The sequence below is a fragment of the Poecilia reticulata genome, linkage group LG22 (genome assembly GCF_000633615.1).
Source record: "Poecilia reticulata strain Guanapo linkage group LG22, Guppy_female_1.0+MT, whole genome shotgun sequence".
NCBI classification, from domain to species: domain Eukaryota; kingdom Metazoa; phylum Chordata; class Actinopteri; order Cyprinodontiformes; family Poeciliidae; genus Poecilia; species Poecilia reticulata.
In genome coordinates, this window is record NC_024352.1 from 5,175,800 (window position 1) to 5,189,255 (window position 13,456).

The 13,456-nt window shown below is 40.1% G+C and overlaps 2 protein-coding genes across 2 annotated transcripts in view; one reads left to right on the forward strand and one right to left on the reverse strand.

Annotated features, from left to right (window-relative positions):
* Positions 1 to 12,084, forward strand: part of loxl3b (lysyl oxidase-like 3b) — a 23,822-nt gene extending 11,738 nt beyond the window's left edge. Inside the window, exons 6-13 of the mRNA XM_017302543.1 lie at positions 2,494 to 2,648; positions 6,805 to 6,960; positions 8,314 to 8,473; positions 9,116 to 9,359; positions 9,856 to 9,971; positions 10,502 to 10,638; positions 10,875 to 10,986; positions 11,076 to 12,084. Of these exons, the coding sequence (XP_017158032.1) occupies positions 2,494 to 2,648; positions 6,805 to 6,960; positions 8,314 to 8,473; positions 9,116 to 9,359; positions 9,856 to 9,971; positions 10,502 to 10,638; positions 10,875 to 10,986; positions 11,076 to 11,149 (1,154 nt within the window). The 3' untranslated portion in view covers positions 11,150 to 12,084. The remainder of the gene's footprint in view (positions 1 to 2,493; positions 2,649 to 6,804; positions 6,961 to 8,313; positions 8,474 to 9,115; positions 9,360 to 9,855; positions 9,972 to 10,501; positions 10,639 to 10,874; positions 10,987 to 11,075) is intronic.
* Positions 11,325 to 13,456, reverse strand: part of mrps26 (mitochondrial ribosomal protein S26) — a 3,685-nt gene continuing 1,553 nt past the window's right edge. The window contains exon 4 of the mRNA XM_008398820.2: positions 11,325 to 13,308. Within this exon, the coding sequence (XP_008397042.1) occupies positions 13,177 to 13,308 (132 nt within the window). The 3' untranslated portion in view covers positions 11,325 to 13,176. The remainder of the gene's footprint in view (positions 13,309 to 13,456) is intronic.

Consider the following 13,456-nt stretch of genomic DNA (forward strand, 5'->3'; position numbering starts at 1 on the left):
CTGACTCAGACATCTGTCCAGACTCGAGGCAGGTCCGGACTCGAGGCAGGTCCTGACTCGGAGACAGGTCCTAATTCTGAGCAGGTCCTGACTCTGAGACAGGACCTGCTGTCTCACCGTTCCGTCGGCCCCCCATTCTGACTCTTCGAGATGCTCTACCCACCTTGCTCTGACTGTAACAGCGGATGACGAAAGGTTTCCGGTATTCCGGTGACCTTTGAGACAAAGGCCTGTCTCAAAGGACAGACCTTTGAGACAGGAACTGCCTCTGAGTCAGGACAGACCTCTGAAACAGGACCTGCCTCAGAGTCAGGACACGCCTCTGAGTCAGGACACGCCTCTGAGTCAGGACCTGTTTCAGAATCAGGACCTGTCTCTGAGTCAGTACCGACCTCTGAATCAGGACCTGTCTCAGAGTCAGGACCTGTCTCTGAGTCAGGAGACAAGTCCCGACTCTGAGACAGGTCCTGACTCTGAGACTGGTCCTGACTCTGAGACAATTCCTGACTCTGAGACTGGTCCTGACTCTGAGGCAGGTCCTGTCTCAGAGGACTGTCCTGACTCTGAGGCAGGTCCTAACTCTGAGGGAGGTCCTAACTCTGAGACCGCCCCTGACTCCTCCGAGTCAGTACCAACCTCTGAGTTGACCAAATTTAGAGGCCCAGCTAAGCGTGGACTAACATTTGGTCCACCCTTGGTGGGTTCTTGCGTCTCTTCTTCGTCCGAATTGTCTCCACAACACACAGCCCTTTTGATGAGCCCCCATCCTTTTTGCAGAAAGGTGTCTCGGAGATTGATTTTTCGTGGTCATGCCAGGGTTCTTCTAAAGCACTCCACAACCTTGTAAATCACTAACGGGTTGTTGCTTTTTATCATCTTGAAGAGTAATTCTCTAACCACGTCTTCATTGCCCCAGAGAAGTTGCAAGATGTCTCGACAGACTTTTTTTTTCCATTTTTTCATAAAATACAAAATCTATGTCCTTGACTTCTTTCCATATTTTTGGAGAAAGCTTTCTCTGGACAGGTTCGGTGTGCTTCCTTTTGTAATGCCCATAGCTGGATCTGTTACTAGACTTGTAAATCAATCTCCAAAGAATATTTTCCACCATAACTTTCCTTTCGTCTTCTGTTCCACGTCTGAAACCCATCCTGTTTGCGTCCCTCAAAAATTGTTCAGGGTCCATGGTTGCCTGAGTATAATCTTCACTCAGGCAGTTTTCATCTGCGTACAAGTCCTCATTTGGAAAAAAAGTCTGTCTGAACTTTCTTTTTGTTGATGTTAACATTTTCTTTGGAGGAACAGGATTCTCCAGGTGCTTTTTGAATTTATCCACAATTACTTGGTGTCCTTCAGGGTAATCAAGAAGTGCGATTAAATGCAGTCCACTGGCAAAGTGGAATGCATCTCTTGCAATACTCTGGAAAATCCTTTCACCAAGGTCTTCTGACACCTCAGAGAGTACGTCCACATTTATATCTCCAGTTTTTCTCAAAAGCAAGATCAAAATTTTGCTATGTTGTTCCTCAAAGATTTGTCGGACAAGATGCAGAGTTGGTCCGTCTGCAGCCTTTTCAATCACTTCCCACAGAAGTTCACTGAGAAAGTTTCTCTTCTTGTAATCTGGGCTTCTTTGACCAGGATGAACTTTGTTGGACAATGTTTTTTTCACATTTGTCCAAAAATAAACCTTAGGCCTCACATCCATTTCTCTCTGTGGGCTTTCGTCATTCATCTTTATTGAGCTGAGCTAAAACGTCCAAATGAATCTCGTGTTGACTGATTTGTTAACTGATTTATGTTARCTGATCAGAGAATTAACTGATCAGTTGGTGATGTCATGGCCTCTATGACATCATAAAGTCACCCTCAGAATGGCCTCATGACACAGACATCATTTGAAGTCATGTTGATGACATCATTGTCAGAAGCATGGCAACTGTTGCTAAGGGTAAAAATAGCATGCAGTGAGCAGGCGCTATGAAAAAAAAATAAAAAAATCTGTGGGCACTAAATGCATTATTCCCGCAAGTCTGAACTGGCAGTGATTTGCGCAGTGTAACAGGACGGCCATTGGCCCCTCCACTATACCGCCCTACCCATTTACATTTGTTATTTGGGTTCCATCTCCTAACAGGCATAGGGCAAAGTGTCAATGGAACCGCTACATGATCTGGTGGGCCGGTCTATCAGTCAAACTTCTTGTGATGCACACTGGTGTGTGCCCACAAAAGTGAAAAAAAGAGCATGCGTTTCTTTAAATGTTTATGAGGTTATGATAAGAAGATATTTTATTTGTTAACAGGGGTTAAACACGATGGGTGCAGTAAAGGTGTTTCACCGGTAGGTGATGCATGGGGACTCTGAGCTGCCTGTTGGTGGTCAAACGCCCAAAATAAAAACAGATACATTGACACCAGATATTGTCATGTTTTAGATTGTTTTTTTTCTCTAAAACCTTGAACTGGTCTGACCTCAGGGCTCTTTTCCCAGGAATGGGTCCGATCTACATGAACGAGGTGAAGTGTGTCGGGAACGAGAAGTCGATCTGGAACTGCCCGTTTAAAAACATCACGGCGGAGGATTGCCAGCACATGGAGGACGCCGCCGTTCGCTGCAACATCCCGTACATGGGCCTGGAGAACTCGGTCAGACCGAACCGCCTCACCCACATGTTCATGTTTGGAAGCTTCATGTCAAGTTGTTTGGTTTTATATTAGCAAGTAAAACTGAGTTCTTTTTTTTTTTTTTAGTTTTAGATTTTTATAGAAAAGTATAATGGAAAAACATCTGAAATATGTATTCTTCCCATTCCTTTTAGTGCGTTCATTTGTGTTTATTACCAAGTACATCTAAAAGAAAACTTTAATATTATGGAAAAGTTCAATAATTGCTACCTTTCAGAATGTGAAAGCTAAATAGAGTTATTACACTTAGAGAGAAATATTTACAGCCTTTTTGTCTTGTTTGACCATGGAGAACATATAAAATCCAAAATTCAGTGTCTCAGAACATTTGAATACATTAGATCAATTAGAAATGTCTAATTTGCTGATTGGGGTGTGTCTCTATGACTCTGGTATTATATAAATTCAGCTTCTGAAGTCACAAAATAATATACATTTTCACAATATTCAATGTTTTTTAGATGTACTTGCACATAGATTTGTTACTCTAACACTCGTCTGTTGTTACAAAAATGTGAGATGCAAAGCTAATAGCAGGAGCTAGAGCTAGTTAACTAGTTAGCTAACTGCAGAAGCTAGTTAGCTAACTGCAAGAGCTAGTTAATTAGCTCTGCAGAAGCTAGTTAGCTAACTGCAAGAGCTAGTTAATTAGTTAGTTAGCTGCAGGAGCTAACTTGCTAACTTTCAAAAAAACACATCTGTAACTTACTAATATTTAAACTTTTTCCAAATTATGCTCCTAGAAAAACATATCTTAAGGTAATGTATTAGCAAAGGCATTTTTAACTGCTTAATTTTCAACATGGAGTATTTATACTTGCACAGCTTCATGTTTCTTATTAACCTGGTCTCCAGTAAATAGTGACACAAATGTTTTGTGTAAATGTTTTGTGTACTACTGAAGATTAGATTTTTGTTCATTTCACTGACAAAAGGGGATTTTTTTTTATGGGCTCCATAAAATTTCCCCTTTTGTCAGTGAAATTAACAAAAATATAATCTTCAGATTAACTCTGAGCTTTTACACAAAACATACAGAAATATTTCTGAACAAACCCAGAGCTTCCTTTAGTTTCAGGAGGATTTCTGAGGAATCTGCTCCGTCTGTGTCTGCTCTCTGCTTTGTAGCATGTAGCCTAACCCCCTGGTCTCGCACAGATCCGGATCACGGGGGGACGGAGCCGCTTTGAGGGCCGCGTGGAGGTGCTGAGCTCTGATGCTAACGGGACCGAGAGCTGGGGTCTGATCTGTGGTGAGACCTGGACCACCAGGGAGGCCATGGTAGCCTGCAGGCAGCTGGGTTTGGGCTACGCTAACCAGGGCCTGCAAGTAGGTTATTAACAAAGACAATTTGCTGCTGCAAAGCAAATATTTGCTTTCTTTTGGTTTATATTGCATATGCAAATTTAATGTACTGTCAGGTGGGCAGGTTTTTTATTGTTATGGTGMGTTCTTCCTATAGAACCAKTGAAAAACTAACATATTCTCACTGTGGTCATAAATGGATGATGGATTTGAACTTCTCTTCTTTTTCAGTGTAGAATAAATTATGCAACAAACAACTGGGATACATTTCAACAAGAAGAATTAGCTCCAGATTTAGATTACAGATATCTTCTGATCCTCAAAATTAACTATATATAAACACACCACCACAGAAAATAAATAATGTAAGTTTAAAGAGAGACAACACTTTTTATTATTAAGAATATTTTTATTTTTTCATCATCCTTCATCAATATACCCTGCTTATGTATTTTCCCACAAAATCCAAGTGAATAAGAGAAAACCATATTTTATAGCACAAACTTATTCTATGAAAATATATATTTAYATTCCTACCCAGGAAAGAAAACCTTTTGAAGCCATTAGCACAGTGATGTCATAATTCTGCCTGGATATTTGACCGATCAGAAATGGTTTTATTTAAATTATGTGGTTCCTGACATATAGGCAGATTTTAGCCATAGATAGTCCACAAATTGTCAATAACAGAGTCTTTGTGCATCCTTAAAAAATCTTTAAAAAGTCTTAAATTTATTAAAGAAAATGTAGGTTTGCTTTAAATATGTTAATCACAGGTCTTAAATTTTGTCGTGGCAGGACGATTTAGCCTCCTATATTCTAAGTAGGTTTTTTCTTGCAAGACTTTTCCATCTGGCAAACATTTGAGTCGCACACAGACATCTTTACTCTTTGTTCTGTGACTCAGGGAGGTTTAATCTGATGGTAACAAGCTGCTGCTAATACCAGCAAACAAACAAGCCATTAGCAGCTAGCATACTAGCTATCTAGTTAACGAGTCACTTAACTCCCTAGCTCTCTAGCTAGCTAGCAGGCTAACTAGACAGCCATGTTCAATGTGAGAAGCACTAAACTGCTATCAAGAGCCACAAAAAGATTCCAGAAATTTTCAGTTTTGGTCCCTACATTCCTCCTGTACATCTCTGTCATGATATAGGTCTTACATTTTAATCATAATGGTCTTAAAAAGGTTTTACATTTGAGTTGTGAAACATGCAGAAATCTAAATAACATTCAGAAGCTTAATTTCTAACCAACTTTCCCCATTTCAATCTCTGTTTTGGCCATTAAACAACTAAATGAGAAAAGTCAGAATGAGACCAATTTTTGCTGATGGCTACAAAACCAGTGTAGTTTCTCCATTTAAAAGGGCTTTGACACTTTATGTGAGGAACAGATGTTGAATACTAATCCAAACTCTTCACATAAGCTTAATGAGAAAAAACAAAAAACAAAAACCACTGCGGTTTCTCTATGCTTAAAAGGAGTTTAACATTTTACGTGTTGAACGCTAATCCAAACTCTTAAAAACTTGAATGAGAAAACCAACAAACAGTGTGGTTAGTCAACATTTTACTGAGGAACATAATATTTAACCTAATATAATTGGACCTGTACGTATAAAATTTTGACACTATGCACAATAATTTGAAACATTTGCACTCTCTTCTTTTTTTTTAAATGTATTGAGGTAGTTTCTTGCAGAATTCTTCCACCATGYAAAAAGAACTGTTCAAATCTATCCTTAAGGAGCTAAACGTATCTGACATCCACGGTCACGTTGAGGGTGTGTAAACTCTCTGCTTCTGTTCGAAGAAAAAAAGAAAAGAGCATAATTTCTGCCTGACTCTGAGGTCTGACTGCAGCCTGTTTGGCAGCAGCGACTGCAGTGTGTTTACCATCACTTAACAATGTCTGGGAATCTAATGTTGTGGGTTAGCCGCTACTGATGTCTGTGGATTTACTGCACGGTCAAATATACGACACTGGGACTCATTTAATTACATCAAGAGGCTTTGCTTAATTCAAATGAGAAATAAATGTAGTTTTAAAAATATATATTTTTTCATTGTTAAAGCTTCAGTATGTGACTATTATAATAAATATTTTTTTACGTAGTTGTTGAAATTGTCAGCATGTTGCAACAATATGGCATGAGACAGAAAACCTGTGAAAAATTCGAGTTCCTCTACCTTTTCGTATTTCTAAGTAGAAACAACCAATCAGAGAAAGGAGGCGGGCCKTAGTGCTGTCAATCACATAGCTCACTTTTACGCTAATTCTAAGGCCAGTTAGCATAGCCACCAATGACAACAGATAAATGGTTAGCATATTTAGCAGGGCATACATGAGGGTGATTGACAGCGCTAAGACCCTCCTCCTGGCTCTGATTGGTTGTTTTTGGGGCATTTATTTCAACTGCAATAGCAGCTCAGAGAGGAGCTACTCAGAACAAACTGTCACAACATGGTCCCAGTTTTAGCAAATATATTTAAGGTTCTATACAGTATTATTATAATTATGCATATGCAATATACATCTTTCTGGACATGGAATATTTACATAGTCGCCACAGGCCTGTTCCATGTGGAAGAGCTAAAAATATCCCCATGCAGAGCTTCTAATCAAAGTCAGAGCTGCTCACCACTGTGACCTCATGTGGAAACCACGTCGATCCTCTCGGCCTCGACAGACTAACCAGCACATTTTCYGTCGACTCCATATAAACACCGGGTAGTCTGTAGTTTAGACGGGTCGCAGACAGGACAGGAAGCGTGTCCCTCGTCTGACTCCCAGCAGGATGCTTCCGCAGATCCGGATAGCGGGCGGCCGAAGCAGCTACGAAGGTCGGGTGGAGGTTCAGGTTGGGTCCAAGTGGGGCACAGTGTGCAGCACAGGCTGGACGACGAAGGAGGCCATGGTGGCCTGCAGGCAGCTAGGGCTCGGCTACGCCATGCACGCCGTCACCGTGAGTAGGAGCTGAAAATGTGTGCCACAGCTAGAAAAAATGTTTTGAAGCCGTTTCACCCCCCACTAGATGAGATAAGCAAGCTAAAACACTTAGCAAAATTTGCTCWTTATTTTTCACATTAGATTATGCTAAATTGATTGAAAGGTAAAAATTTGCACCATTGAGTTGATGAGGATCGGAATAAACAACTCAAATATTTGGAAATTATCTTATATGAAGGATGATTACAGTAGAGGCTATGAGAGTCTAGAAGCTAGTAAGGTAAAAATAAATGTTTTAGTTGTTTGAGATATAAGGTCAGTCACAATAGCAATAAAAAAACATGATTCTGGGCATTGTGAAAAAAATACTTGGATCTTCTGATTCTTAAGTTAAAATCATTTGACTTTCTTAATTCCCAAAATAAATCCAAAGCACAGAAGTAAATGATACATCACCTCAAAAAATATATATTCAGACCACTTCCAAACTTTTACAATACGAATGTCAATATAATAATAAAAAAAACTCTTATGACAAACCAACAGAAGGAAGCAGGTCTTTGTGCCACGTTAGTTTGAGTTCATGCAAAGATTAGCGAGTGACAGTGGGGGGCGCCATCTAATGTGCTAACAGCAGAGCTCAGTTTTAGCTTAGCGCTTTAGCATTTTTGCTAACTTTGAAGATGTTTAGTGCACTTAGCTTCCCCTAAATGAATTTTTCCAGATAATTTTTTAAAGTGCTAATTCACCTGACTGTTTTGTAAACTTCCGGTTGGATAAAGTTTGTCGTCTGTGTTGACGTTTTTGTTGTCGACTGTCGTCACGTAGCTAGCCGTTTACGCTCACGCTCACGCTCTTTAACGTAGAAGTGGGTGAAGTTTGGTTTTCCCTCCTCACTTTCTCATTTTGTTTTCCCCAATCACTTTATCTAGAACAAAGTAGAACAGACAGAAGAATAGAAGATATAAACGTAAATTCAACATAATAGACATAATGTCAACCGAAATCCCAGTGTAATACCTTAATGCACGTGGTTGTGTTGTACATAAACACAACCCTTCATTAAATGAAGCAATGTGGCTTTTGTATTTGAGTAAATATTGAATCGATATTTGGTTTATTGGGTATTTATTAGCATCCTTGGTGGGTTTTTTTAAAATTGTAGCACTTTTTCCAGCTGAAGGTTGTCTTGAACATTTTGTCTCCAGTCAGCAGCCAAGTCCTGCACATCTGGTTTACAGAGCAGCCACATAAAACCTGAACTCTGAGGCGCCGCGTGTGAATCTGTCCTGATCACCATGCACTGTTTCTCTCTCTTTCTTTTGTTTGTTCGTTTCTGTGTTATGGCTTTTGTTGAACCGCCGGTAAGGAAACCTGGTACTGGGACAGCAGCAACGTCACAGAGATGGTGATGAGCGGCGTGAAGTGCACAGGAAGTGAGATGGCTCTGAGCCAGTGCCAGCATCACAAAACCGTCAACTGCCAGAAAGCGGCCGCAAAGTTTTCAGCAGGAGTCATCTGCTCAGAGAGTGAGTGAGTGAAAGCCCCAGAATCAGCCAGAAGGGGGCAGTAATGAGTTATAGTTRCTGGAGTAACTTTTAATCACTTTCAGGAGTATTTTTACTAATGCTTTACTTTTTACTTTGACTTGATTAATTTTATGATGAAGTATSGCTGCTCTTACTTGAGTATTATTTCTGGATACTTTACACTCTGTTGGTAACATTATTAAATGAAGAACAAACTTATTTTAACCATTAATTCACCACAAACTTGTAGTTTTTGTCAAAGTTTCATAAGTTTCATTTTGGAAAATCTTTTTCTTTTGCCTCCTTCTGTTATCTTGTAATTATTCAATTAATTATTTTCATTTTGGTCCTTAAAATACAAAAACTTCCACATAACTTTAGGTTTTGGTCCGTCTGATGATGTAATTTTTAAATATTAAATTGTTAATGTTTTGATCACTTACTCAGTACTTGATTAGGCTTTTTTATAAATACCTTTTTACTTTTGCTTGAGTAAAAATACAACAGGAAGTGTCTTCCACAACAATTCACGCACATTTTTTTAAAAGTATTTCTCATTTATCCACATATTTATGCTTTAGTATGAAATGTTGAGATGAGACAACCTCTCAGTCCAGTCTCTGCTGCCCCCTGTGCGTCCAGCCGCCTCCGACCTCGTCCTGAACGCCTCCCTGGTGGAGCAGACGGTCTACATCGAGGACCGTCCTCTGCACATGCTCTACTGCGCCGCCGAGGAGGACTGCCTGTCCAAGTCTGCGGCCAAAGCCAACTGGCCGTACGGACACCGGCGGTTGCTCCGCTTCTCCTCCCAGATCCACAATGTCGGCCGGGCCGACTTCAAGCCCAAAGCCGGGCGCCACTCCTGGGTGTGGCACGCCTGTCACGGGTAACGTGCAACGTAAAGTCGGATATGAAGACAAAACGAGCAGGAAACAATGATACATGTGTGTGACAGAGCAAACAAATTATTATTACTTTGTGTTTTGGTGGTTGGTTAAAATATCTTTTGAAAGAAGGAAAAAAGCAAAAACAGCCAAAGTTTTAGTGGGATGAACTGGATCTGTGCTTACTCATGTGTTAGAATGGCCTCGTCAAAGTTTCTACAGGTGGGCTGAATAATGTGACAGATTTTTCTGATCTTTGTTTGTGAAGTGGTTGGAAAACCTTTCATTTCTTTTCTACATTGACATTTGTGGTTGTAACATGACAGAGAAGGTAAAAAAGTGAATATTTTCCTCAGAGCTTCAACTAGTCCATTAACTGCTGTAAGTTTCAGGAAAGAATAGAGCAACGTAGCAACAAAATACCACAACTTTCAACATTATGTTGACCCTGAAGTGGATAATTTGGTCTAATTCGTGCCGCTCCGACTTTTCACCCAGCCACTATCACAGCATGGATGTCTTCACCCACTATGACCTGCTGAACGCCAACGGCAGCAAAGTGGCAGAGGGCCACAAAGCCAGCTTCTGCTTGGAGGACACAGAATGTCAAGAAGGTCAGTCTCATGCTTTGACCAGACAAAGTTACAATCTGAAAAAAATAAAATTATGTCATTGCAACCTAGAGAAGAACTTTGCTTATGACTGGAAATGATTCAGATATTTATTTGTATTCCATTCATGTGAACAATTATTTATGTCCTTCTCAGTTACTTTGCTTGTGTTCACTAATGATCTCTAAGTGTTTATAGTTGGTTCAGCTCCATCAGTGGTAAATGGAGCTTTTCCAGTCCTTTTGACAACCCAACGCACTTTATTTATTGATTGGTACCAACATGTGACAAGAGGAAATGAATTCAGACCCACAACGTTCCGATTGGAAGACAATAACTCTACCTACCCACTGAGCCGCAGGCTTCCATCCAAAGATTTTCATTTAACTATTTGGATCCACAACATTGATATCACTTCCAGTCTGAAGAAACATGTTGATTAAACCTAAATCTGCCAACAGTGTGAATAGTTTGGGTGAGCCGTGAGCGTTCAGTTGATATCTTTCCTCCCACGTTTTATCCGTGTTGATCAGGTGTTTCGAAACGATACGAGTGTGCCAACTTTGGCGATCAGGGCATCACGGTCGGTTGCTGGGACTTGTACCGCCATGACATTGACTGCCAGTGGCTTGACATCACAGACGTCAGACCTGGAAACTACATCATGCAGGTGGGTGTGTGGGGTTTCATTTGGAGCACGCAGCCGGCCAGGCGCCGGCGGGACCATGTTGTATCACTGACTTGTAGCCAGATCTTCCTTCCTTCAAATTCTCTGATAACTAAGAGACAGAGTTGCACACTGGTCACAAACCATCAACTCATCAGCTGCTGAAAGTTGAAACCTTTGATTGATCCCTCAGAGTAGCCAGTCGTCATCATCTATCTCTGCTTTTCTCGCCCGCTCAGGTCGTGATCAATCCGAATTACGAAGTGGCCGAGAGCGACTTCACAAACAACGGCATGAAATGCAACTGCAAATACGACGGACACAGGATTTGGCTCCACAACTGTCACATCGGTAACCACTCAGGAGCGGCCAAACTGTCCAAACTGAGCGTAAAACTTGTTGAAATTCACTAAAGCCGACACCTTTCTAATGTCTTCCAGGCGACGCGTTCAGTGAGGAGGCAGAGAAAAGATTCGAGAAATACCCCGGACAGATAAACAACAGGATCTCCTAACTGTAGACGGCGCCTACATTGTGGGACGGATGAATAAAAATATGCCTCCGTATTTCTATTTGTTTTCAGGTGCTTACATGACTCCCTATATTATTTCCTCATAGTTGTGTTTTTATACTTGAATATTCAAGTGGTTATGATTATGTCCTCTAGTTTAATGTGAGTTTGTACTTCCTTTTTTTTTTTTTTTTTTTACAAATTCAGATTTTATAGTTTTACAGTCGATGTTTGACACAATGTGCAGTCCTCTATTGAATGTTTTAGCTGCAAGGCCTGAATGAAGCTTTAATGTTTTGGTTTTAAACGTATAACCAGATTTATTTGCCTTTAGTATGCAGAGTCCAAACATGGAACCCAATAAACTCATATTTAGTTTGTCTTAAGCAACCAAAACCCCAGAGATACACTCCCTAGAAAGATGGAAGGAGCTAAAATACAGAAATCTGGTTGAGTTTGTGGTTTCAACAAAAACAAATGAAATGGTAGAACTACTTTTTCAAGGCACTGAAACCCCAGGAAGGGAACAAATTTACCAAGATGCAGTTTTATCACCAAACTGTATGTACTGTACAACTATTGTTGTTTTACTCCAGTAAGCATTTTTGCTACAATTTGATAAGTAATTGTGATTTTAACGCAAAGCCTGAATTACAAAAACATCCAGGTTTTCCGTCTCCCATCCCAGTTTTGGTTTTGCAAATTTGGCCTTCTTGTATGTTAGAACTGCTGCAATATTTTGTGAATGTATTTATTTCCAGTATGCGTTTATCAGCAAGTTTTCCCTCCAGTTCAAAGCCGTGCGTCGTTCCAGGCTGGGTTTAGCTCAGCCTCGTAGTCAGACGTTCCTCTGCATTAGCAGGAAAAAACCCTGAAGTTGTATGTATTGTTGATATAACCACACCTGTTGCATCAAATAAAGCTCAGTTGAATGATAATTCTGCATTTATTTTTCTTTTTTAATATAATCAGTTTCCTGTTTTAACCCCATCTTCAGATCTCAGAATGTGATTAAACATGAGTGATGTTCTGACTCTGTCTTCCTCTGGTGTTTATGGGTTCATCCCAATCCACTGATAATCCTAGTCTTCAGTGACCACGGAGGGGCAATCCAATTAACCTCTCTTACCAATCACATTAACAGTGTGCACAGCTTCACACCAGATTACTAACACCAATATATATGAAGCAGCGGTCTTATTATCCACCTGCTGTAGAGAAGTAAATTAGAGAAGTAAATCTAATCCAGTTCAGATTCGTCTAATTTTGTATAACACAAAATGAAAGCGTTTCTAGTCCCGTTCTCGTTGACTACCTGGGATTAAAGGTGTTATTGATTTTCTGGAGGGTGACCTCAGATCATCTTCATCCCATAAACATGCTAACCTAGCCTGATGGAAGATTAGCAGGTGAGTTGTCGAACATGAGCCGGTCCGTGTTGGTTTGAGGTTGTAGAGCGCCTCTTGGCGTCCAAACAGCAGAACTGCAGGAAGTGTTTGGGTTGCCTTGCCAAACTAAACTTCAAGAAAACTTTTTTTTTTTTTAATATAAGAACTTACGCTGTTTTTCATGATTATTCAGAAAGTGTTCAGTCTGTAAGATCCTCTATGTCTGCTGTTTCTTTGTCTTGAAGATGTTCACTAATTTTCTTCGAGTTATAAAATGGGACAAAAAAACTGACAAAGCTAGAAAAAAAAGAAAACTTTGCATTTTGTGCAGTTGTTTCCTAATACAGCTATAAGAATATGTCAATTATTTTACAAATATCTTTCTGACAGAACATACTTAACATTTAGAAAACTGATGTAATAAAAGTCCGATGTGTATGTTGCATATCACGTTTTTATACTTTTATGTTGAAAAAGAAAACATTTTTACAATAATATACACTTCCGGGTGCAGGCATGAAGTGGCTTTCAGAACACTTGAAAGCTTGAAATGGACAACAAAAGTCTGATCCAAGTCTTAATGGGCGGGGGAGGGAAACACACACACACACACACACACACACAGACGTGAACTTAGGTGTTTCACTGCAKCGCTGTCCTTTTGACCACTTTCCCCTCTTTGTCGATGGCAAAGTTGTAATTCTTTGGATTGTCCAGCGCCTCCTCAATTCGCTGATCCAGGTTCTCCAATGTGACGAAGTTCTTAGCCTCCTCCTGTTAGCATTCAAAACAAATATCATTGTGAGATTAACAGGAGTTTAATATTTGCTTTATTTTTTTCTCCTGGCTTATTGTTTATTTTACTGACTATAACTGAGGCTTGTGTGTGTGTGTGTGTGTGTGTGTGTGTGTGTGTGTGTGT